The sequence below is a fragment of the Canis lupus genome, chromosome 29 (genome assembly GCF_048164855.1).
Source record: "Canis lupus baileyi chromosome 29, mCanLup2.hap1, whole genome shotgun sequence".
NCBI classification, from domain to species: Eukaryota; Metazoa; Chordata; class Mammalia; order Carnivora; family Canidae; genus Canis; species Canis lupus.
The window spans coordinates 14105536-14130829 of record NC_132866.1 but is presented as its reverse complement, the minus strand read 5'-3'; the positions used below and the strand labels follow the sequence as shown (position 1 = coordinate 14130829).

At 37.4% G+C, this 25294-nt stretch overlaps 1 protein-coding gene across 1 annotated transcript; it reads left to right on the top strand.

Moving 5' to 3' along the window:
- The first annotated feature begins 5909 nt into the window (after nucleotides 1–5909).
- On the top strand, nucleotides 5910–23567 carry LOC140620818 (pancreatic triacylglycerol lipase). The gene is made up of 13 exons (XM_072805179.1): nucleotides 5910–6018; nucleotides 6158–6203; nucleotides 7350–7504; nucleotides 12130–12252; nucleotides 13946–14080; nucleotides 14838–14949; nucleotides 16393–16512; nucleotides 16629–16748; nucleotides 17238–17356; nucleotides 19496–19625; nucleotides 21130–21238; nucleotides 21815–21979; nucleotides 23441–23567. Exons 2-13 carry the CDS (start codon nucleotides 6158–6160, stop codon nucleotides 23502–23504), a joined length of 1398 nt encoding a protein of 465 aa, XP_072661280.1. The 5' UTR covers nucleotides 5910–6018; the 3' UTR covers nucleotides 23505–23567.
- The last annotated feature ends 1727 nt before the right edge of the window (nucleotides 23568–25294 follow it).

The following is a 25294-nucleotide window of genomic DNA, read 5'->3' as shown; positions in this document are numbered from 1 at the left end:
ATACTAGCTATTTTAAAGTTCTTGTCTGTTAGTTTCATCATCTCTTTCAGTTCTGGAGTTCTTTCTATTAACTGATGAGCCATATTTTTCTGCTTCTTTGCATGCTAATAATTTGAGATTAGATGCTAGGCATTTATAATTTTACATTATTGAGTTCATTATTATCATATATTAAAGAGAATTGTAGGAGTTTATTTATTTACCTTCAGTTAATAGGGTAGGCAGTTAACTTACTTGCAGATCAGTTTGATCTTTTTTCAAGTTTGTTCTTATGTTTTGTTAAGCTAGTTTGGAATTAGCTTTTTCTTGGGCTGAATTAGCCCTCCTTCTAAGGCATGGCCTTTGCGGGGTATCTGCTGAATGCCTTGATTGTTCAATGAAATCCCTTACTCCGTTGGGCAGAGCATCTCCCAATTGTGTGTGAACTCCAGGAGTTGTTCTGATGATAAATTCTCTAAATGGTTTCTTGATCCCCAATAGTTGTTATTTGATCAGCCTCATGGAATTTTACTCTTTATATGCACAGCTTAGCATTCATCTAAAGACTCAGGTGGACCCCATGTCAATTTCTTAAACTCTTCATCTTTGTAGTTTCTTCCTCTTCAGTACCCTGACTCTGTAAATTCTAACTGGTTTAGTGTCCCTGAACCCTGATTTGTATTTCCTCAGTTTGGTGAGTCTTCCTTGTTCTGCTTGGAATCTCCCTCCCTGTGTTGGGGTCCAGGAAATGCCTCTGGACATATATCTAGAGTGACTAAGGGTCTCACCTCATTTGTTTTCCTTTTTTTCACTTATTACCATCTTGTACTACTTATTGCCCAATCCATGAAAATCATTGCTTTGTATGTTTTGTTTACTCTTCTAATTATTTATTATAAAAAGGCAGATCTGATGCCAGTTGCTCCATCATGGCTGGAAGTAGAAGTCCCTCAGCTTATAATTTTTGAAATGGACTTTGCTACTTGTTTCACAAAGTTGGTTATGAAATACACATGTGTATTTGTCTCTGGTCTTGCCTGCCTTTCTGTGAGGATCCTCAAATCATTTACAATTGTGTCATCCCCAAAATATCTTAGGTATAGAGTAAAACGTTTTATGTGGTTTTTGCAGTATGAACTGTTACTCTTTTTTTTTTCCTTTTCTTTTGCTTGCTATCTTTTTCCCCCCTTCATCACAGCTCCCAGTATCCAAACTATGATCTCTAGGTCTGTTGAATTTTGCATTTCTATCTATTTACTCTCTTCCTGTTTGATGACATCTGGAAAATCAAGCTATCCTATTCTAAGTACCCAAAAATTGGATCCCATTCAAAGTTCTTGAGAGTTTATATTATGAAAGGAGTTTAGAGTGGCTGGAAAATAAGCCAAATGTATATGCAACAAGGTTATAAACCTCAGAGAAGCTAACCGGATCTTTAAAGGCTTATTTGTGATGTTAAGAGTAAATATGATCTATAATTGTGTTACCCAGTGTGATAGGTACTAGCCACATGTGACCATTGATCATTTGAAATGTGGCTATTGCCACATGTTGAAATGATAATATTTTGGGTATTTTAGATTAAACAAATTATTAAAATATATTTCATCTTTTTTGATTTTTAAAAAAGATTTTATTTATTTATTTATTCATGAGAATAAATTTTATTTATTTATTCATGAAAGACACAGAGAGGCAGAGACATAATCAGAGGAAGAAGCAGGGTCCCTGTGGGGAGCCCCATTTGGACTCAATCCCTGGACCCTGGGATCACACCTTGAGCTGAAGACAGACACTTAACCACTGAGCCACACAGAGGTCTCTTTTTTACTTTTTTTTTTTTTTTACTTTTTAAAATGTGGCTTACTATATATTCCCTACTGGGCAGTGCCAATCATCTAGAAAACACAGAGCAGGGGAAGGGGAGTGGGGTATTAAGAAGGACAATAGCATGGTCAGTCTGCATTTGAAAACCTGATTGTCAAGCAGTGTATGGAAGATTGACAAAAAGATGGGACAGCCTGAAGACCAAAAAAATGAGAACTGCTGTGATGATCCAGGAAAGAAATGATTATCATGTTCAATGTCACAAAAGTTGCATTTATATTTGATAAAGTTGCCATTTGCTGCATTAGCAGTGGGAAAGCAAAGTACAAATAGAATAGATTATTCAAAATATATGTGAGTCACTTTGTTTAGAAAGCAGTTACCCAGTCTTACAGACATGTATATACACACACACACACACACACATTAACACCTCCTACTGTACCCATTCTTGACCATTTTCTGGATTGACTCTAGACTAATGCAGCCTGGGAGAATTTGGCCTTCTGAGAATTCACACAAACAAGTAATCTGAAGCTGGTGGAAAGAATTTGTCCTTCCAGACTTAGCTCCACTAATTACCAAGCGTGTGACCCTGGGTAGTTTGCTTAAACTCTCTTGAATTTAAGCACTACTTTCACAAGAAAAATAACTAAAGCTTCCACACAGCTTTATTTATATTCTCTATGGGAGAATAAAGGAAAAAACTTGTATGTAAAACTAAATAATTAACATTATAAAATATTAGGCATGTCTGTTATTCTATGCCACAAAGTAAACCATCTTCATGTATAATGGAGGAGGGTTGACTATAACTTCATTCCTTTGGGTCTGCCTGAAATAAACCCCCCTCACACTTGGCAAGATGGTTGCTCTGGATAGCGTGAGACATTTTTCTTCTGCTCAGAGCAGTTTGACATCCTCAGGTGAGCATGTTCTCCCTCCCATTGATGGCCCTGGCCGTAGGCTGAACTGGATAAGGCAGGACGGGACAGGTTCTCCGAAGGTTAAGTAAATGAGACCCTGTTCACCTAACATGCTGGCTATCTGGCCACGCAGATGTCCCAGGGCTTTTCTTTCCCTCAGTTGAGTTGGATATCGCAAGGTTCCTAGACTCAGAGCCTAAGCATATGTCAATATTTAATTCCTCTGCAAACATTCCTACTGGATTAGAAACTTCCAAGTTTGACATTTTTATTTTTAAATGTCCAAGGTTTTAGAGTCAAAGTCAATGTTAGGTAATGCTCTGGTGAATTCCAGAGACATGAGATTATTTTTCTATTACAGTCCACTTTCAATGTCATGAGATATCTGGGGAGGAATGCCAAATCTCCATCATCCTTTTACAGGACGCACCTCCTAGCCCACAGGCCCAAGACATAAGGAGTAGCAAAGGCTGATGGAAAGCAGAGTTTGGGTGACAACTCCAACCCACCCACCAATCTAGCAGTTCTAGATTATTTCCTATGTATTCAGCAAACTGAACTGCTCCAACTACACTTAAGTTGTGTCTGGAAGCCCAGACAATACCAGGTAAATTTTCACTAAACCCTGGGATATTATGTGGCTTCATATTACTTGTAAAACAATGGTCACCATCAAGGACTAAATTGAAAAATGCCCATTAGAATTAAAATTCTACAAAAACAGAGTGAAGAATTTAGCAATCACTTTTTATAATTCAAGAACTAGAAGGAAAGGGATTTTTAAAACCAAAAATTAGGAAAAAATATGCTATGCATGAATATCATCCAAATCTCATGGTAAAATGTACAGCCAAGAATTCAATGTTTGGTACCTGAACTGTCCTTGAAAGTAGAAATCATTGTACAACAAAATAATCTCTATTGGTTAAGTTAATGCTAGTTGTTATAACCTGAAATATCAGTGGCTTAAAACAATAGGAACTTATTTCCTACTCATGTAAATGTCAAAATGGATGTTTGTGATTTGTGGGAGGCTTTCCATTAAGGAGGAAAACCAAGCTCCTTCCATCTCGTGGCTCTGCCAACTTCCACACACGGCCTTCAAGGTCACTGTACTTGTCTACATCAAGCCATGAAAGGTAAGGCACATGGAGCATTATGAGTGGGTTTATGTGAACAGGACTGGAACTGGTGCACATCTGTGCACTCTCATCCCGTTGGCCAGAAGTTGATGATGTGGCCCATCTCCCTGCAAAGGGGATCAGGTAATAAAGTCTAGTGTTATTCTCTGTAGGAAGAGGCAAGCAATCTCCGCCATGTACTCTAGACGTTCCTAGATCACATGTTAGTGATCTCAAAGAAGCAATGTGGTTCATTAAATTTTATAACTCAGCCTAAGAGTTCAGTCAGACTGAGTTTAAGGGAAGTCATTCTCCCGGAGCTGGCATGATAGACTGCTGATACAATTCCCTTTGTAACTTGTATAATGGTTTGGGAAATTGGATCTTCCCAAAACATTCTAAAATTTCAACCTATTTCAGTTTATAAAATAATTCCCTCCCCCACCCCCGAACTCTAGTCTCACTTTCAGAATTTGGCAATTTTTAGTCCTAATTCTATAGCCTATATTGAATAAAGGTCACTCAAATTATGGATTAAACTTTGTATTATCAAAAATACCAACCTGGAAATCTGGAGTGAATTATTTGGTAATTCACACAGAATGTAGTTTACTTCATAGTAAAACCCAGAGGACACTGGCTCACTTTTTTTTTTCTTTTTCTTTTTCTTTTTCTTTTTCTTTTTCTTTTTCTTTTTCTTTTTCTTTTCTTTTCTTTTCTTTTCTTTTCTTTCTTTCTTTCTATTTTTTTTGTCTGCTTGCTTGTTTTGAATAAAAAAAGGTTCAGAGAATTATAGTTCTTTACAGTGGAGGTAGTTATCCTAGAGCAATTACACAAACTAGACTGCTCTTCATATTCATTTCTTCATTTGTTCATTCATCCCACAGAGATGTGTTAAGGGCTGCTATGTACCAAGTGGGCTCCATGTTGAGGAGAGACAAGAAAGACCCAGAGAATTCTATTCTTCTCAGAGTTTATGGCCCATAGTTGATTGTGATGGGTGTCAAATGAGGGAAGTTCAGAAAAAGAGATGTTCTCAGAAGAGAGAAGGAAACAACTTAATCAGAAGAATCCCCAAGGAGGAGGTCAAATGCTGAGACAAAAGGATTCTGTGGGGAGTTGGCTTGACTCCCATCCATGGAATCCCTTCCTGGTGTCTTCTGTCCTGATTTTAACATCTCTTTGCCCAACTTTTTTGAACTTCCCTCATACACAAATAATGTCCTTGCTTTTTTCTGTACCTGTAAACTTTGTCAAGGAATTGAATTATTCTTTGACCATTTGTGACCTGCAAATGTGGCAATTTCATATGATTCAGCTTATATCTGTGATGGTATCAGGCTGAATGGCTCGAATCTCTTAAAATTATGGTATCCTATTGCAGTAGTTTTAAATTTTATTTTAAGCAATCTATCACCAACTGAAAACATTTCAATTCTTTTCTATCAAATACTTCTCTTTCAGATTATTTTTCCCAGACCATTTTTTCCAAGTTGAATTTTATTTTTCGCTCTTATTCTCAATTGTATTTCATGGTTAGATCACCAATTCCACCTCTTTGCTCCTTGAAGCACCCCCAGCTCCTTTTGTCAGTTCATTTATTCTTTTCTTTGTCTTATTGTTGAGAAATAAACTAGTTCTATAGACTATCAAAATAAAATATCAACTGCTTTCCTAAAAGGAATGAACCCTCTTGAAGCATTGCTTGTAATTTCATGCTTTTGAGGGTAAGGCAAGGTTATACAAAAACTACTTGAGCTGGTAAGCTTTTAGTATTTGTTTTCAAGCCTGCTGCTATCAAATCTGTGAAAACAACTTAGTTTTACATGTATCCACAAAGCAGCACAGAGAATTGTAAACTAAAAAGAGGCAGACCAGAATCCTTCACTACAATGAAATTATGGTGATTCTGGGCATTATGTAACCTCATTGAAAGAGAACAATCTGTATGAACCCTTTTCTCATCTTCCCACAAGTACTGTGGAAAACTTGACCTAGGCTATCAGTCTTGGTTTATTTATGATTAAAATTAGAAACACACACTTGGAACTTCCTCTCTTTTCATGCCACTTTTCCACGGAACTTCTCAAAGAGATAAGGTTTGCTTATAAAAGGAACTTTCAGGTGCTATCTGGTTGTGCGTGGAACCCAACGGAACTGCCACGGTGAGTCAGGAACATGTTTTCCAAACCTAACTGATGAGAATTTACCAATTATCCCCCAGAGTTCTAACTGAACTTGAATTATGCCAATCTTTTAAAAACCTATTTAGTCTGGCTCAATCATATTTTTAACTTTATTTAGATGCTGCTAATCTGGACACTATCACTGCTGCTGGGAGCAGTAGTAGGTAAGAAAAGATACTCGTGTAGTGCTGGAAGAGATTTCCTGCTTTCAAGAAATTCTATGATGGCTGAATTCTAGCCACTATGGAATCAGGAGAAGAGCAAAAAGGATGCATGATGGAAAGCAGGGGCAATTGGAGTAGGGTTGCAGATAAAATCTAAGATACTCAGTTAAATTAGAATTTCAGATAAACAACAAATATTTCAGATAAACAATGAGTATGTGACAATATTATACTAAAAAGTATTCATTATTTATCTGAAACTCACTTTTGACTTTGATTTTTATTAATCTAGCAACCCTGGTTTGGAGTTAAGTGTGGGATTTGAAACTTGGTCCCACTGGCCACATCTGAGCCAAATTCTTAGCCTCTCTGTGCTTCACTATCTTCACCTGTGAAATGGACATAATTACCACCTCCAACGTAGGACAACTGTGAGACTTATATGAAACAAGTCCTGTAAATCATTTGCCTGGCCCCTGGCACATCGTAACTTTTTGAGAATCCCACACACACAACAGCTACTACTCCTACTCCTACTCCTACTGTTAATACAGACTTTATCCTCTTGGACCTCCCTTCCTTTGTGTTGTTCTTTTATGGGTTAACATTCAAGTGTAGGGTTGTGTCAAACCATGGATTTTCTGTTTGATTATTCATGAGCAGCTTCTTCATCATGGGAATCCAGATGCTCCTCAAACATAGGTTAGAGACCTAAATACTCAGCAAGGTAAAGGTATAAAGTTTTGGCATTTGCATGAAACTTAACCAACACACAAGATGACTGCAATGAATTGAAATCTTCACCTCTTTCTAACAACACCTGGGGACACAAGGCTGCTCTTTGCTTGGGCACCATTGGCCCAAGGAAGATATTCACATTGAGGAGCTAAACTGGGTCCCAACATCGGACCGGACAGAGATGAGGGGAGTGAGGTGGTCATACATTGTAAAAATGAGGAGCAGAAGCCTATTTTTAGCTGGGACACTGAAGCTGTTTTGTGAGTACATTGATAGAAAGATGTCTGGGGATGCGGAGAAAGCAAATATCCCACAAGATGTAATTTAACTCATATTTTGTCAGAAAGACTATTAAAAAGAGCATCCTGATTAAACTAACATCCTTGAAACGCTTCTGGGTGTTTGCAGGAAAAGAAGTCTGCTTCCCAAGACTTGGCTGTTTTAGTGATGACTCCCCATGGGCAGGAATTGTGGAGAGACCCCTCAAAATATTGCCCTGGGCTCCAAAAGATGTCAATACCCGCTTACTCCTATACACTAACGAGAACCCAGATAACTTTCAAGTAAGAGAACTCAATGTTTTCAGAACTAAGTCCTATCCATTTTTTTGTAATAAGAACACTAAACTTTTAAGTTTTCTAACGTGAACAAATTAGTGGAATTTGCATCTTTGTAAACTTTTGGGGCAATGAGGTTAAGTATTATTTTATTTAACTTGTTTATAAAAGGTCCATTAACTTGATATTATTCTCTTTCTGTTTTAATTTAGATTCACTTTATTTTCTATTAAAGAATAATTGATATACATTATGGCATTACAGGTTTCAGGTGTACAACATAGTGATTCAATATATAAATTTATGAAATGATCCCCACAACAAGTCTAGTTACCATGTCACCATACAAAGTTGTTGTAATATTAACAATATTCCCTATGCCATGCATCCTCTTGTCTTATTTATTATATAACTAGAAGATTGTATCTCTTAATCCCCTTCATCAATTTCAAACAACCCCCCCCCCACCTCCATCCCCTCTGGCTATCATTTCAGTTTGCCTTCTGTATCTATGAGTTTTGTTTATTCATTTGTTTTGTGTTTTAGATTCACATGTAAGTAATATATGGTATCTGTCCTATCTGACTTATTTCACTTAGCATAAGACCTTCTAGGTCCTTCCATGTTGCCAGGAATGGCAAGCTTTCATTCTTTTTTATGGCTGAGAAATATTCCTATATATACTTCTTTGTCTTTATCCAGTTCATCTATCAATGGACATTCAGGTTGCTTCCATATCTTGGCTATTGTAAATAATACTGCAATGAACATAGGGGTACAAATGTCTGTTCAAATTAATGTTTTCATTTTTTTAGATAAAAACCTAGAGGTGGAATTGCTGGATCATATGGTAGTTCTATTTTTATTTTCTGAGGAACCTCCATTCTGTTTTTTATTTGTGACTGCACCGATTTACATTCCTACCAACAGTGCATGAGGGTTCCTCTTTCTCCATGTGCTCAACACTTGTTAATTCTTGTCTTTTTGGTAACAGCCATTCTGACAGGTGTGAGGGGATAGCTCATTATGGTTTTGATTTGCATTTCCCTGGTGATGAGTGGTGTTGAGCATCTTTTCCTGTGCCTTTTGTCATCTGTTTGTCTTCTTTGGAGAAATGTCTATTCAGATCCTCTGCCTATTAATTAATCTGTTTTTTGATATTGAGTTGTATGTGTTCTTATATACTTTGGATGTTAAGCCCTAATCCAATATATCATTGGCAAATATCTTTTCCCAGTGTGTAGATTGCCTTTTCATTTTGTCAATGGTTTCCTTTGCTTACAAAGACTTTTTAGTCTTCTCTAGTCCCATTTTTTTAAAACGTTTTGCTCTTATTGTTCTTGCATGAGGAGACAGATAAAAAATATTGCTAAGACTATATGGAAAAACTTACAGCCTATGTTTTCTTCTAAGGGGTCTATGGTTTCATATCTTACATTTTGTCTTTAATATGTTTTGAGTGTATTTCTGTATATGGTATAAGAGAGTGTTCCAGTTTCATTCTTTTGCATGTGGCAGTCCAACACCATTTATTAAAGAGTGTGTCTTTGCCCCACTCTATATTCTTGCCTCCTTTGTTATAGTTTAATTAACCCTAAAATGTGGGTTTATTTCTGGACTTTCTATTCTGTTCCATTGATCTGTGTTTTTGTAGTAGTATCAGGGCCGTATTGCTTTGACTACTATAGCTTTGTAATGTAGTTTGAAATCAAAAGCATGATACTTACAGCTTTGTTCTTCTTTCTCAAGATTTGCTTTGGCTACTCAGGGTCTTTTGTGGTTCCATACAAATTTAGAATTATTGTTCTATTCTATGAAAAGTGTCACTGATGTTTTTATAGGGATTGCACATTGAATTTGGATATTGCTTTGGGTTGCATGAACATTTTAACAATATTAATTCTTCTAATAAATGAGCATGGTAGTCTTTTCATTTATTTGTGTTGCCTTCGATTTTCTTCATCAGTGTCATAGTTTTCAGAAGATAGGTCTTTCACTTCCTTGGTTAAATTTATTCTTAGGTATTTTATTCTTTTTGATGCAATTATAAATGAGATTGAGATGTCTCTTTCTAATAGTTCATTATTAGTGTATGGAAATGCAATAGATGGGGATGCCTCAGTGGCTCAATAGTTTGGCATCAGCCTTCAGTTCAGAGTGTGATCCTACAATCCTGGGATCAAGTCCCACATCAGGCTCCTTGCAGGGAGGCTGCTTCTCTCTCTGCCTGTGTCTCTGCATCTCTCTCTCTGTTTTATTTATTTATTCATGAGAGACACAGACTGAGATACAGAGATACAGGCAGAGAGAGAAGCAGGCTCCTCACAGAGAGCCAGATGCAGGACTTGATCCTGGATCCCGGGACCATGACCTGAGCCAAAGGCAGACGCTCAACTGGTGAGCCATCCTGGTGTCCCTGCAAAAGATTTCTATATATTGATTTTGTATCCTGCAACTTACTAAATTCAATTTTAGTTCTAGTAGTTTTTTTGGTGGGGACTTTAGGGTTTTCGACATATAATATTCTGTCATCTACAAATAGTGACAGTTTACTTCTTCTTTTCCAATTTAGATGACTTTTATTTCTTTTTCTTGCCTAATTACTGTGGCTAGGACTTATAATACTATGTTGAATACAAGTGGCAAGAGTGAGCATCCTTGTTTTGTTCCTGATCTTAGAAAAACAAAAACCTTCAGCTTTTCATTGTTGAGTATGATGTTAACTGTGAGTTTATCATATATGCCTTTTATTATGTTGAGGCACATCTCCTCTATGCCCAGTTTATTGAGGTTTTATCATAAATGGATGTTGTATGTTATCAACTGCTTTTTCTGTATGTATCGATCCATCCATTATTTGTTTTGCTAAATGTGGTATGATATGCCTCATTGATTGAGATGAGGCTATTAAACTATCCTTTCATGCCTGGAATAAATCTCACTCAATTGTGGTACAAGATCCTTTTAACATATTGTTGAATTTTGTTTGCTAATATTTTGTTGAATATTTTTACATCAATGTTTATCAGGAATATTGGCTTATAATTTTCTCGTGGCGTGTTTCTGTTTTGGTATTAGAATAATGCAAACCTTGTATAATGAGTTTAGAAGCATTCTTTCCTCTTCAATTTTTTAGAATAGTTTGAAAAAGATAGGTATTACCTTCTTTAAATATTTGGTAGACTTCACCTATGAAGCTGTCTGGTTCTGGACTTTTGTTTTTTGGGAATTTAATTACTGATTCGATTTTCTTACTAGTAATCAGTGTGTTCAGATTTTATATTTCTTCCTGATTCAGTCCTGAAAGATTTTATGTTTCTAGGAATTTGTTCATTTTTTTTTCTGGGTTGTCTGGTTTGTTGGCATATAACAGTTAGTAGTAGTCTCCTATGATCCTTTGTATTTTTGTGGTTTCAGTTGTAATTCCTTTTCATTTCTGGTTTTATTTATTGGCCTTCTCTTTTTTTTTTCTTAGTCTGGCTAAAGGTTCATCAATTTTAGTTATCTTTCAAAGAAATAGCTTAGTTTTACTGATCTTTTCTATTGTTTTTTAGGTCTCTGTTACATTTATTTTCACTCTGATTATTTCCTTCCTTTACTAACTTTGTTCTTCATTTTCTAGTTCCTTTAGGCATAAAGTTAGATTATTTATTTGAGCTTTTTCTTATCTCTTGATGTGGCCCTGTATCACTGAAAACTTCCCTCTTAGAACTGTTTTTGCTGTGTCCCATATATTTTTGAACATTGTCTTTACCTTTTTACTTGTCTCAAGATAATTTTTTAACTGTATCTTTGATTTCTTCCTTGACCCATCAGTTGTTTAGTAGCACAGAATTTAGTCTCCACATGTTGGTGTTTTTAACACTTTTCTTCTTGTAATTGATTTCTAGTTTCATATCAGTATGGTCAGAAAATATGCTTGATATGAATTCAATCTTCTTAAATTTATCAAGGCTTGTTTTGTGGCCTAGCCTATAACTCATTCTTGAAAGAGTCCACGTGCATTTGAGAAGGATGTGTATTCTGCTTTTCTGGGATAGAATGTCCTGTAAATATATGTTAAATCCATCTGTTGTAATGTGTCTTTTAAGATCACTCATTCCTTATTGATTTTCTGTTGGGAGAGCTATCCATTGGATGCAAATTGGGTGTTCAAGTTCCCTGCTATTATTGTATTACTGTCAATTTCTCCTTTTGCATCTATTAATATTTGCTTTATATAATTAGATGCTTCTATATTGAGTACATAAATATTTACAAGTGTTGTATCTTATTGGATAAGTCTCTTTATCTTTATGTAAAGTCCTTCTTTCTTTCTTATTATAGCCTTTGTTTTAAAGTCTATTTTGTCTGATAAAAGTATTACTACACACACAAAGCTTTCCGTTATGTGAAGACAAGACCCCTGCATCAACATTATAGCAGACAGTTATCCTGAGTGGGGCAACTGCAGAAATGTTATGATGTCTGGAACTTGATGATTGCAAATAGCTTCCCTATAATAGGATCCTTATTCACAAGGATCTCAAGTCTTGATGGTCTTCTCCTACCCACCATCTCCCTCCAGGTACAAATGGTTCTATTGCACACCATAAGAAACTTGACATTAAACACTTTTCTTCCCCAAATAGGAACTTACTGCAGATCCATCAATTATCACAAGCTCCAATTTCAAAACAGATAGAAAAACCCGCTTTATTATTCATGGATTCATAGACAAGGGAGAAGAAAGCTGGTTGGCCAACATGTGCAAGGTGAGACAAGGTAATCAATTAAGGGAAGGTTGTTTCCAGAGTGATGATTAGGAATGGGAAAGGCACAGGCCCCAACCAGTCAAGACAAATGCCAGCCATCATGACACTGGAGGATCACCTGACTCTGCTGGGCCTGGGGTTTTGAAGGGAGGTACAAGAGGTAGTAGGGGGTGGAGGAATCCTGGAACAGTCAGGGCAGCAAGGTTGGCAAGCATTTGGTGGCTCTAAGTAGTGGTTATTCAATAACTACTGATATATTTCAAAATGTTAGCAACAAATATTGCCTTATTGATGCAATATGAACTATATTTTTAACGACTTAAAATTTTTTCAGTAGGATTTCATTTCTATGTGAAGAACTAAGATAACTTATTTTGCCCAAACTAATTGTTTTCCTTTGACTTTCACTTGCTACTCTTTGATCTCCTATTGTAGCAATATCTAGGAAAACTGTTGGTTTTCATTTTCAGCTTCTGGTGTTTCAACCACAGGATCCAATTTTCTTTAATTTGCATTTGGCTACATGCCCCATGATAATGGAGAATTAAAAGACAGAAAATCAAATAGAACAATTTTTCCTAGCAATTGCTAGTGCTTGAGGAACTTTATCCTTGATTCACAAAGATCCTCCTACACACTTTAAATTCAGATCTGTCTATGACTCAAGCCAAAGGCTAAATTGAATCAAACCTAGAGACTATCCACTGATCCTGAAGACAGTCAAAATAAGCAGACGCCACTTCCCAAGTTTAAGAATAATCAGTAAAACCCTAACTTGTCTTCTAAAATAATTTAAGCTAAAAAAAATAAAAAAAAAAATAAAATAAAATAAAATAAAATAATTTAAGCTGATGATTATTGGGGAGAGGGTGGTAATAGATTTTCATACAACAGTAAAAGAAAAAGGCTAGGTGATTCTTAGTTCAAAGGGAATGTAAATTTTTAGATATGTGTACACAACTTATTTCTGAAATCACCAAAGCAGATTTATTTTTCTTGCATGATTTGACTTTGACAACATGGTTGCTTTATGATGGAGAAACGAATGGATTGACCTAGAAGGTTAAAGGTCCTAGACTGCAGTTCTTACTCTATCATTAGCTAACCATGACATTAGCACATCATTTTCCCTCTTGGAGACTTCTATATGCTAAATAAAAGAATTGGAGATGATTTGTAAGATTGGTTCATTCTTCTGAAAGTCCTTTTGGAAAAAAGGTGGAGTTATAAAGCTTGCTCATTTACCTTCAGTATATCTCTTTGAAAGAATCCTAACAAAGCCTAAGTATACAGCACTGAGGCACTGAGGATACAGCAGTAAGCAAAACAGGCAATATCCTGGGGTGCATTCTAGTAAGGGAAAATGTAGGCTTATGACATTTATGATGCTCTAATGAGACAATCCACTGTACCACATTTTATACACTTTTTTCTGCAACAAATGTCTACGCCTCTATTACAGTAGAGATTCCAAGAATACAGTTCCTGTTATGGCCAAACATTCAACTTGGAGCCAGTTTTAAACTTTAAAAGGGATTTCATATCCATAACAGTTTTGTTCATTATTTTGGGGTTAAAACAAGCTTGATATTGTAAAGGTCACAGAGGGAATTTACCTTCATTCTCAAATGTGTTAAATCTAATTGATAAAGATCCAGAATTATTGACCTATTTATTGTGTCTTTTGCATCAGAAAATGTTTGTAGTGGAAAGTGTGAACTGCATCTGTGTGGACTGGAAGAGTGGCTCCCGAACTGGTTACACTCAGGCCTCGCAGAACATCCGGATCGTGGGGGCAGAAGTGGCATATTTTGTTGAAGTTCTTCAGGTAACTATCTCCAGGTCCTATAAAAGCCCATGCACATTGCTCTCTGGAGTCTCTTCAAAAAAGAAAAAAGTACTGTAGGGATGACAATTGCTGAAGACATCCCTCTACTGAGATTTGACTTTCCCTGTGGTTGAAAAGAAAAAAGCAAAATCATCCCATTAGCCATTCAATCAATCTAGATTTGAGCTTCATCAATATGCCTATTAAAGCCAATAAACTAGTTTTTTTTAGGTGATGTTACTCAATCAAACAGGTAGGTTGTTTCCACTGAATTCCATCAGTATTCCTTTTAATTTTACCATCTATAAAACCAAGTTGGTCTGGTAATGTCAACTTCAAGACGAAATTGCCTTGTTTTTGTTTTTTATTTTTTTAATAGAAGCACAATGACAACAAGCTAACCTGATTTGGTAACTAAAACCTTAAAATAATGTTAAACTGGAATGTGTTTAAGTAATGGCTTTCATTTTTATCTGCTAACCCCGTATACTTGCTTCACCACCTCTGGATAGTAATTCCTCATCCCCGGCAAGGGTTCTTCTATGTATAAAACAACAAAAGAGAGTCTGACCTCCATCAGCTTAAGCATTTGACCACTGCCATTTTCTATAATACCTGAAAAAATGTCATGAAAATTAGTTGCCTTGAAAGGGCAGCATGTCTTCCTAAAACTCAAGTTTTGTGAACATCTCCTTCTGTGGCCATCCTGAAATTTGCGATATTAGAAAACATTCTGAAGAAGTTTTCTTTCCAACAGTCAGCATTTGGGTACTCGCCTTCCGACGTCCACATCATTGGCCACAGCCTGGGAGCCCACGCAGCTGGGGAGGCAGGAAGGAGGCTCAATGGCACTGCAGGACGAATCACAGGTTGGTCAAAACAGTAAAAACGGAAACATTGGGGCTAAATGTTGCCTATGCAATCTAGAAGTTTGGAAATTTGGCATTTTCTGGATTGGGCCACATGTTCAGAAAACAGTGTGTTCTGAGGCTTTGTGAACTTTTAAAATATTGATCTTTGGCCTACAGAGCCCTAATATATATATATATATACATACACACACACACACATAAATACTGCATGTGACTAAAATTTGAATTGACAGCATTGGGGTGTCTTATTTACACTATTTTCCTATTGTCAGGAATTCACAAAGGATAAGTTTCATGAATAGAATAAATAGCATAGGGACGCCTGGGTGGCTCAGTGGTTGAGTGTCTGCCTCTGGCTCAGGACATGATCCTGGAATCCCAGGATCGAGTCCCACATCGGACTCCCTGCAGGGAGCCTGCTTCTCCCTCTGCCTATGTCTCTGCCTCTCTCTGTGTGTCTCTCAAGAATAAATAAATAAAATCTTTTTAAAAAATAGAATAAATAGCATAAATAACAGAAGAGATAATAAATAGAATTAAACTCAAAGAGCTCAAAAATATATAATTAATTATAATCTATTTTGATAGTAATTGATAATTAGCCCAATCTTTATCCACCACAAGTCAAGAATTGCAGGGGACACATGATTTGGCTGGGCTGACCGATTCTGCATGCTGCTAGTTAGATAAAAAATACCATTTCACAAATCCCAGACTGGTTGCATTTGGTCAATGGGCTCACATGTTGTATACTCAGGCCCTAAAGCAACCTTGTAGGCTTTGCTATCCTGGGTTTGAGAGGTGATCATCTCAGGGAGCAACCACTTTCCTCTTCCGTCTTCCCACTCTGTCTCCGACCTTCTGATTTTTGTGTTGATACTTTGGATAAACTGGTCACATTTGGATTGCTGGGGACATCTGGATGTCTATCATTAATTTGCTGGAGAGAACATTCTTTCTCATTATTTGTGGATGTTTACAAAAGCCTGCTCAAAAAAAAAAAAAAAAAAAAACAAAAGCCTGCTCAGCCAGGTACTCTCTGTGAAGCGATGGTCCTGGCGACCATGACAATCAAAGTTCTTGCCCTCATAGGATTTTACAGGGGAATGGGAAGGAACTCTTTTATCCTGAACAGCTTTTAGGAGTCTCCCAGAATCTGTCTCTTTCCTTGTAACTGCTGCTAGTAACCCAGATTGTCCCAGTGACTAAGCATTCATAAGTAGAGCCAGATTCCATGGTTCGAGAAAAACTCATTGTAATGCAAATAGAAAATTAGACACAGAAAGTATAAGAAAATGAGAAGGTAGGGAAGAACTAGCTTATCTCTTTCCAGGCATAAGTCATGGTTCCCACCATGCTTGCACTTGGGTAGGTAATTAATGAAGAAAGGTAAATGTGGGTGTACACTGATATTAACATGACATGTCCTATTTACTTTAGGGTTGGATCCAGCTGAACCTTGCTTTGAGGGCACACCCGAATTAGTCCGATTGGACCCCAGCGATGCCCAGTTTGTGGATGTAATTCACACAGATGCTGCCCCTATAATCCCCAACATGGGTGAGTTCTTCAATTCATCTTGCGTGAGTGTTTTTTGAGTCCATATATTAGAGTGTTTTAGAATGTTTTGAGTCTATATATTAACATCAACTTTCTCATATTTTAATATTCCTCAGGGTTTGGAATGAGTCAAACTGTAGGCCACCTAGATTTCTTTCCAAATGGAGGAAAAGAAATGCCTGGATGTCAGAAGAATATTCTCTCTCAGATTGTTGACATAGATGGGATCTGGGAAGGTAAAACCATTACATACATGAAGAGATTTGTGGGAAAATTTGTTTCACTTTTTTGCTAAATTTGCTGAATATTTTGGCACGGGTCTCACATTTTCTATAACAAAGGACTTTTAACCCAAAATGCAGGCTTTTCACTGGGGAAAGTGGGCATGAGGAGATTATAGGAAGAAAATGTATTTATAGCCAACTTTCTAAGGATCTAATTCAGGGAATTCATTACTAATTTGTACTTATACCTATGTGGACCAATCTCCTTCTTTTAAAGTTATTTTTCCATTTCATGTATCTATGGAATTACTATTAAAATCTTAAATAGTATTTAACTTCTAATTGCATCACAAATCATAATATGCTTCATAGATGATTTTGTTCTGTGACCACCATGAGTTCACACTAATTAGAAAAATCTATTCAACAACCATGTTCTAATCAGAACATTAACTTGGAAAAATAAAATCTGTTGCTGATGTATACTGTCTGATTTCAAAGGGACTCGTGACTTTGTGGCCTGTAATCACTTAAGAAGTTACAAGTATTACTCTGATAGCATCCTCAACCCTGACGGCTTTGCTGGATTCCCTTGTGCCTCTTACAATGTTTTCACTGCAGTAAGTAGACTCCACTTTGAACCTAAAGAATTTTGTGACCATCACTTCTCATGACGGGTGTAGTTCACTGTATATGACATGCATTTAGTGAATGCCTCTACATGATTGCCACACTATTTATACTTTTAATTATACATATTTTTATTTTTTAATTGAAGTATAGTTGACATACATATTTATGGTAATAGTGATGAGGCATTGGAGAACTTCAGAGAAATGGCCTTGTATTCTGAAATGTTCCATGTCTACCTTCTTTGCTATCACTTCAGTATGTACCAGGCAAATGTTTAAACTTGTTTTAGAAATAACTATAACTAAAAAAAAAAAAAGGCTATGGAAATCTGAGCTATGGCTACAGGAAGCCAATAAATATGGAAAACTTGTCTTAAAACTGACCATACAAAACTATATCATTATGGGCATGTGGATATTTCTGTGCAATCTCATAATTGCTAAGTTTTTGTTTGTTTGCTTGCTTGCTTTTGAGTTTTCATCTTGTTTGGTATTTGCTAGGTATCTGGGTTAGAATCCTCAAATGTGATCTTGAAAATAACATATCTATTGCCTGTTATTTTTTCTTGATTTTCCTTTCACTATAATTTTTTCAAATAAAAATACATAACTTGTGTCATTTAATAAGTAAAATTTTAAGTAAGATGCCAGGTAAAGACATAATTATCAAGGATGTATAACTTAGTGCTGAAGAGAAAAGATCTGAAATCTGATTTCATCATTAAATGACTGATTTGGGAGAAATGCTCAACCTCTCTAAGGCAGTTTTTTCATTTCTAAATGTGAATATTAATGGTAGACTCCATAGGTTTGGCGGGAGGATTTAATGAGACGATATGTTTTAATACCTTAGCTCGGAATCTAAAATATAATAATGAGCATTCAACAACTGTTGACTGTATATATTTGGGGGGAAGTGCATAGTTTATTTACAGTATAGCTTGTGTACGTAAGAAAACCATCCTTCTTCTTTGGTCTAACTTTGTTTTTATCTTTTCCTGGATCCTCAATCTCTAGGTAATGGGGAAAATAAGCAAAGAAACTTTAAGTTTCATTCAGTTAAAATTTAGTCTGATTCAGTAATATAAATAGTCCTTTTAGGTGATGCTCAGACACTTTTTAAGAAAAAGTTCTCAGTTTTGCATATTTCTCAGTCTTGGGACTCCATCATCTTGTGTCTAAGCTGGTATTGGGCGCGATGATCATGGTGGTGGTGGTCAGTGAGTGTGTAGGGCAGAGGGAAGGAATTGGGGGCCTGCTTATTGACAGATATGGGGCTGATTTCTGCATATAATGTCTAGGCACATCTACTCTTCTGGCTTAGCCAACTTTCCCATATAGCTCTGGCCATTTCTTCCTAGACCAGCTCAGTCTCTCCTTAGCTTTTGCTGGATGCAGACTCTGAGACTCGGCCCAGTCCTCATCTAGTTCATTGATTCAGGAGTCTGCCCTGGTCTCCATTATGGAGCAGGATTGCCCCTCTAAAAAAGCAATTTTGATGTCTTTCCAACTCTGTTTCTCCCTTTTCCTCTCTTGTTCCCATAACTCCTGGCCCTGAAAGAGGACATGTTCTTAAGTTCTATATATCTTCTCCAAACCCCAACCTCACAGCTAAGACTTAAGGGCCAACTGGGGCATTTTCTGCTCACATTGGGAGAATTCTGAGAGCTGAATCCTTCAGACCTTAATATGCTAAGTGGGAGCTAAAAAATGTGAGAAAAACCTGACTTCTAAAGGGTCCAATTTTGCATATCACTCCCTGCTCTTTCTTTTGCAATCTTTCTAAAATAAATTCTAACCACCTGTAGGCAGGAGGATGTCTGAGCAGCTTACAGAGGCAAAAGAGAAAAGATTGAAATATCTGTATAAATACATATTTAAGTTCCCTTTTTGTATGATTTTTATATTTTTGTTAGTATTGTGTTATTTAATAGTAAAGTCTCTCATTTGTCATTGTAACTAATGAAATGCATTTTTAATTTTTGCTGAGACATAATGAAAGTTGGCTTTTGCCATCAAGACACAAGTGGCTTTAGAATATTCCAACTACAACAACATGTGGAAAAAAGATGGCGCACTATTAAAAGAAAGAGTGTCCTCATTTCATCATTTGCTAATTTTCCCTAGAACAAGTGCTTCCCCTGCCCAAGCGAAGGCTGCCCACAGATGGGTCATTATGCTGACAGATTTCCTGGAAAAACTGACAAAGTGAACCAGATATTCTATCTAGACACTGGTGATGCCAGCAATTTTGCCCGTGAGTCTCTACTATAGTTGCTTTAAATTCATAATGCTCTGTATTATCATGTTTGGTGAAAATCTGTGAAATTGCTCCTCTGTACAAAAGTTGTAAACACTCCTTCCCAACATGGAAAAATTTTCAAAAGTTGTCGTGCTCAATGCAACTCTGGCTAATTGAGGTAACGGAGCAGAATTTGGAGACCTGAACTAACAATGATACAAAAATTAACTTCTTCATATTTAATTCTGGTGCTGAATTCGGGAGGCTTCTTCCGCTCCAGATTCTTCCAATTCAGTCGGAAGTTTCACTAAAGCAAAATTCTGAGGTTTTGTACAAGCAGAAAAGTAATCCAGGAGAGAGATGGGAGAGGTTGTGGGAATGGCAGGGAGATTTAAGAGCTGTTTAGGGTAGTAGACTCTGTGGGTGATAGGAATTGGAGGTGATAGGAATTGATCACCATTGCAGCAATGTTGAGGCATGTTCCTTCCTGAGTCACAGAGGGAGGAAACTATTTAGATGGGAATCAGGGGGGTTGGCTGCATTGTAAAAACTAAAGCCCAGTTTTATCCCCTTCTCAATTTGGCCCAGGTTAGCTCTAAATGACATAAACTGCTAGTTAAATCTTGACTAGTACCACAAAGTGGTTGCCATAAATTAATATATTTCCAATGGCAAGGGAAAGCTGAATTACAGAATTTTAAAAATAAATGTAGACAATTCAGACAAAAAGACAAGACTCTAAAATGTGATAACTTGTGAAAATAGTAAATTGAGGGGTTTCTGGGTGGCTCAGTTGGTTAAGCATCTGCCTTTGGCTCAGGTCATGATCTCGGGATTGAGCCCCACATGGGACTCCCTACTCAGCAGGGAGTCTGCTAGTCCCTCTGCCTCTCCCCCTACTTCTTTTCTCTTTCTCGCTCTCACATAAATAAAATCTTAAAAAGAAAAAGAAAATAAATTGATGAAAATGTCATACTCTATCATTTTCCCACTTTTTTTTAGATTTTATTTATTTTATTTGAGAGAGAGAGAGAGAGGAGAGAACAAGCCAGTGAGGGGCAGAGCAAGAGGGAGAGAGAGAATCCCCAGGCCGACTCAACACTGAGCTCAATGACAGACACAGGGCTTGATCTCATGGTTGTGACAAGATCATGACCTGAGCCAAAACCAAGAGTTGGAAGCTTAACTGATTGAGCTAACCAGGCACCCCTTTCCTACTTTCTTTTAAGATAAAGTTCTTTTAATATTCAAAAATAAATTGTTAGGTTAAGAAATTGAAAGCAAAATATATGACTTACATATATTACTTGAGATGTATTGACTTTGGAAAGATTCCATGCTCCTCCCGAGGCCCCACACCTGTCTTCTGAACATTGAGATGAAGGACACTATTTGATTAGAAGAACAACCAATACTATATATAAATTACTCAAAAATCAGCAGCAGTGGCATCCAAATTAGCCTGGTTTTAGCATATCTTCTCTATAAGCTGACAGTTTGCAAATATTTTCCCCCGCAGGTTGGAGGTATAAGGTAGCTGTCACACTGTCTGGGAAGAAGGTTACAGGACACGTGCTAGTTTCTCTGTTTGGAAATAAAGGAAATTCTAAACAGTATGAAATTTTCAAGTGAGTAAAATATTACCCACTTCTTAAATGTTGTAATCTCTTGCACATATAATGCATGTGATGCACATAAGCATTTATCCGTAACTATATGGGAATATAGTACCACCACATGTCATTCCAAGGAAGAGATTTTTTTTAGCTTGCACCTTAATACATTTCAGAATTCTGTTTCTGAGTTTTTTCTCTGCTATTTCCCGAGAAAACCACTGATGTTTGCTTTGATCCCTGGCATCTGATTTATAATCAGTAAATAATTATTCTGTCCACAAAACAACTAGGAAAAGATGATACGATGATGTCACCATTTATTAAATTGTGGGAGGTTTGTGTCTAAAACGTATTAAGTTTTATTATAGTAAGGATGACTTTAAGGTAATACAACTTAATGTTGGCAAATGACCAGTCACTGAGTTGCATGCATGTCTGCATTTATTTAATACATGAGAGTGGCAAGTGTACTGTCAATCATCCTACTAGAGATGCATCATAACCTGGTTTTAGAAACGTATATGTACAGATTTATATGTATATTTTTGTATCTTCATGTATGTTTTCATTAACTTCTCAATTCTCAAGGGGCACTCTCCAACCAGAGAGCACTCATTCCAATGAATTTGACTCTGATGTGGAAGTTGGAGATGTGCAGAAGGTTAAATTTGTTTGGTACAACAATGTGATCAACCCAACTCTACCCAGAGTGGGAGCATCCAAGATCACAGTGGAAAGAAATGATGGAAAAATGTAAGTAATAAAAATCCAAAGACCCCAAATAAAATTCCAAAAATCCAAAGAGAACGAGTCACCTTTGCTACTCCCACTGGAAGTCTACGTTAGGTTAAACCTCTGACGATAGTTCTCCAAAGCCATGGCCACATTTGCTTCCCTACTACCTTCTGTTTCTTTAGGAAAAAAAAGAGTAGAACTTTCAGGGAATAACTTTGAGAGATTTGTCGATGAGCATGTGTCATTTGATGCAAGTTAAGTGTTAAGTTGAGAATCTGGCTTCATGTCACTAAGGTGAAAAGAGTGAGTTTGTTTGGTAACTGTGCTTTGTGTTACGTGTCTGACAGCAAGTCATGGGTTGTATGGTGGGGAGGGTGGATGGAGGGGACAAGAAGGATTAGAGATTAGAGATTATGAAGAAACAGGAGAGTATATTGGGATAATGACTATGCTTACTCTACTGATGGTGGTGATGGAATGGGGGTACTATTCTTATCTCCATTAAAGACATTTAAATGAAGCCTCAGTACCATAATTTGTAGGCAGCAAATTTGACTCCAGCAAGTTCTTAACTACCACGAAAAAAAATTCAGTTCAACTTTATTCATATATAGATCGTGTGTGCCCTTCATTTCTTGTGTCCTTTATCAGTATTAGTGTTTAACCTTTAATTTTCTATTTGTGAGTGTGCCAGCTATCAGACCACAGAGAGGGAAATGAAAATGAGAAGACAAGAGCACCTTCTGAGCACCTTTTATGTCCCAGGCACTTTACATAAGTTCATATATGTTATTAAAGAAAATTAGCTCCCAAGCAAACTAAGTTTTTGTTCAGTCTTAATGAGTAATGCTAGTCATTTCAACTCAATTATTGAATTAAATAAGAATGCCTAGTGAGGGATCCCTGGGTGGCGCAGTGGTTTAGCGCCTGCCTTTGGCCCAGGGCGCGATCCTGGAGACCCGGGATCGAATCCCATGTCGGGCTCCGGGTGCATGGAGCCTGCTTCTCCCTCTGCCTATGTCTCTGCCTCTCTCTCTCTCTCTCTCTCTGTGTGACTATCATAAATAAATAAAAATTAAAAAAAAAATTAAAAAAAAGAATGCCTAGTGAATGTAACACCAGGACCTCAGAAATTTCCCTCGGATTTCTGAAATCCCTGGCTGATTTCTTATCATGCACTGATTAACAATGTGCCCAGGGCTTAGTAGGTGTTTCAGGATATGACAAATGAACGCTCCCTGTCCTTAGGGGCATCTAGTGATGCTTCCTCTCTCTGCTATTGCACAGCTATGAAAGAACATTGGAAAAGAGAATTCAGTCCTTTATACAGAAGAGGTCTGTCTTCCCTTGGCCAATGTCTGGTCTCAGGCACAGGGAACGGTTTTCACTCAGACCGGGGAGAAGAGAAGCTGTCTTTATGCTCAGTGCACAAGCTGTGCACCAAGAAATGCTGATTTTTCTGTTGTTTTCTCTCTGCAGATTCAACTTCTGTAGTAAAGAAACCGTGAGGGAAGATATTTTACTTACTCTTACCCCATGTTAAGAGTCACAGACCTGTGACCACCGCATATCTTACTACTAATAAAATCTCATGATGAAGCAATCATTTCTTTGTTGTCATGTCTTTTTTTCCCCATGTAACTTTTGGATAATGTGATTAAAATCCAAAATTTGGAGTTGATCCAAAGAACCACAAATGACTATTGAAGTCTGCTACACGTTCCAGGGCATTTGAGCTTGGGAATATTGTTTACTTGGCACTGACATCAAGCCCATGGCTAAGATTACTGGTGTCATTCTGATCACTTAAGGCAGACTTCCTTAAGATGACCCCCTCCTGGGGTGAACACATGGCGAGTAGCAACCGTTGCCACTTTCCCATCGTCTTTACATTCTGTGTCTGCTTCTAATCAGACGTCTCAGGAAAGATGACGCATAAAGAGACAAGGACTGAGCAGATCCAATGCTTCTTGACCAGTCTTTCTGCTCACAGTGGGGTGGCCCCAGGCCCCTCTCCTCTCCGCAGCCTTTTTAATTTTTCTAAAGCACAAATCAAAGATCCTCCCAATGGTCCCCAGGTAAGAATCCACATCCCTCAGTGAGCCTTATGAGACCCTCTTGTCTAATTTTGAACCGAGGACTCTAGCATCATCTCTCACCACATTTCTTCTAGAAATAAACATTCCAGCACTGTCCTCAAAGCTTCCCTAATCTCAGATGCTGCTAGACCTTTACACAAACTCTTCCTCTCCCTCGGGAGGTCCTTTCTCCTGTCTTCTTGCCTATTGAACTCCTTTTGCTTCTTAAATCTGTGTGTAGACATCATTTCTTCCAGGAAGACTTCCTTCACTTCCATTTCCACACCCCCTAAGACTGGATGAGAGGCTCCCCTACTACATTACTGCTGCACCCAGAACTTACCCCATCTCAGCACTTATTTCTCTAAATCTGTAATTGCCTATTTACTTGTCTGCATATCTCTCCTTAAGGGGCTTACATGTTGTATGTGGCTGGCAAATGCCTGGCATGTAGTGGGATGCCAATGACCATCTTATTAATGGAAAGAATGATTACTCTGCTAGAGTCTGGTATTTAAAATTACTGTTCAATTACATTAAAATTACATGTCCAATCACTAATATCTTAAAAGAGAAAGAGCCACCTGTGCTAGGTTTTGAAGGTTTGTGAGGATTTGCCAAGAGGACATGGCAAATGGAGGCGGTAGGGCACTCCAGAAAGAGCGAACAAAGCCACAGAGATGTGAAAATGCTTTTCATTCTGTGCTTCACCAAAGTATCCACAAGTTGATCAACACAGGTAAACTTGTTCTGAGAATCATTAATCCATACTCATCAGGATGCTTCCACTTGCATGAACTCAAAGCTCTAATTCAAACAGGCTTAAAGAAGGAACTGGATTGGCTCACATGATTGGAAAGCCCAGAGATGGGGAAGCTTCAGGTTTTGTTGAGCCAACAACTTAATGACCTCTTCAGAGCCATTTTTCTCCTGTTCCCATGCTCTCTTGTCTATGGTGTCTAACGGTTTTATACCAAGGCTGGCTCCTCTCCCAGTTATTTTACCATAATTAAGACCATACAGACCTTCTCTTTCACATTCAGTAAGAGACAAAAAGTACATCTTCCTCCCTGTCTTCCCAAATGAAATCCCTGAGATTTACTCTGATTGGCCTGTGGCCTGAGAAATGGAATGTGCCCATTGGCATAACCCAGTCAGGGCATACTCCTGCAACACACGTGGATACTGTATGTGGAGGAGGAATGAAAATTCGAATGGAAGGGAGGACTCCTGGGGCTTTGGCTGGAGCAATTAG

Bases quoted from the DNA above. Each gene is read 5' to 3' on its own strand.
- LOC140620818 (XM_072805179.1), top strand. From the start codon at position 6,158: ATGCTGCTAATCTGGACACTATCACTGCTGCTGGGAGCAGTAGTAG. The intron at 16,749-17,237 runs GTAAAACCATTA...CTGATTTCAAAG, and splicing joins CATAGATGGGATCTGGGAAG to GGACTCGTGACTTTGTGGCC. The intron at 19,626-21,129 runs GTGAGTCTCTAC...TTTCCCCCGCAG, and splicing joins TGATGCCAGCAATTTTGCCC to GTTGGAGGTATAAGGTAGCT.